The sequence below is a fragment of the Alexandromys fortis genome, unplaced genomic scaffold, assembly GCF_014885135.2.
Source record: "Alexandromys fortis isolate MF-2015 unplaced genomic scaffold, M_Fortis_MF-2015_v1.1 scaffold_151, whole genome shotgun sequence".
NCBI classification, from domain to species: Eukaryota; Metazoa; Chordata; class Mammalia; order Rodentia; family Cricetidae; genus Alexandromys; species Alexandromys fortis.
The window spans coordinates 949,859-950,822 of record NW_026068043.1 but is presented as its reverse complement, the minus strand read 5'-3'; the positions used below and the strand labels follow the sequence as shown (position 1 = coordinate 950,822).

The window sequence follows — 964 nt, the reverse complement described above, 5'->3', positions numbered from 1 at the left end:
TTGCACAGCAAAGCTTAAAGTGGGTTTTCATTTCCTGCACATGTTGGGTTTTTTATGATAAAATGATATGGAGGAGCTAAAGTGGTTCCTGAAGCAATGATAAACATAAACAAAACAATCAAGCAGCGACTGAAGGAAACGCAGTGAGATCAGTAGCCACACACGGGAAGACTCACCAGCATGACTGCCCTAACGTGAGCTTCACAAGAGCAACACCAGTGGACATGCCGAACTATACAAAGAAAAGCCCATAAGCCTCAACCCTATACAAAGATTTAAGGACAGTTAAGGGAGGCTGGGAATGGGAGAGGTGGCCTTCCCCAGTAATCGCACTAATTGGTGGGTCAGCCCCAAATGGTCAGTTCTGAAAATGTACTTACAGGTACATATGATCTGGACAGGTTATATTTAAGAATCTTTTGGTAGGGCTCCAAGACCAAGATGGCCACGAGAATCACCACTTTTCTCAAGAATGCCTGGGCGAAGGAGCCGGTGCTGGTGGTGTCCTTCTCCGTCTGGGGCCTCACTATAATTATGCCCATAATCAGCCCCTACACCAAGTATGCTTCCATGATCAACCAGGCAACACCCTACAACTACCCAGTCCCTGTACGAGATAATGGGAACATGCCCAATGTGCCCAGCCACCCCCAGGACCCTCAGGGCCCAAGCCTGGAGTGGCTGAAGAACCTGTGAATACTCCTGCTGATGAAAGAGGCTCCTTCTCTGTTGCCCCCCCCAATAAAAAAAAAAAAAAGAATCTTTTGGTATATACAAATACATATGTGAATGAAATAACAATTAGTTTTTTAAAGAGAAGCAATGGTATGGGAGTAAAATGAAGGAAGAAATGTTGTAATTAAATTATAACCTCAATTTTAACATCTATTTTATTTTTATTTTATGTGCATTGATATTTTGCCTTCATGTATGTCTGGGTGAGACGGTTCCCTGGAACTGAAGT

At 43.5% G+C, this 964-nt stretch overlaps 1 protein-coding gene across 1 annotated transcript; it reads left to right on the top strand.

Annotated features, from left to right (window-relative positions):
- The first annotated feature begins 431 nt into the window (after positions 1–431).
- Positions 432–751, top strand: LOC126516031 (NADH dehydrogenase [ubiquinone] 1 alpha subcomplex subunit 3-like). The gene has a single exon (XM_050166168.1). It carries the CDS (start codon positions 442–444, stop codon positions 694–696), a length of 255 nt encoding a protein of 84 aa, XP_050022125.1. The 5' UTR covers positions 432–441; the 3' UTR covers positions 697–751.
- The last annotated feature ends 213 nt before the right edge of the window (positions 752–964 follow it).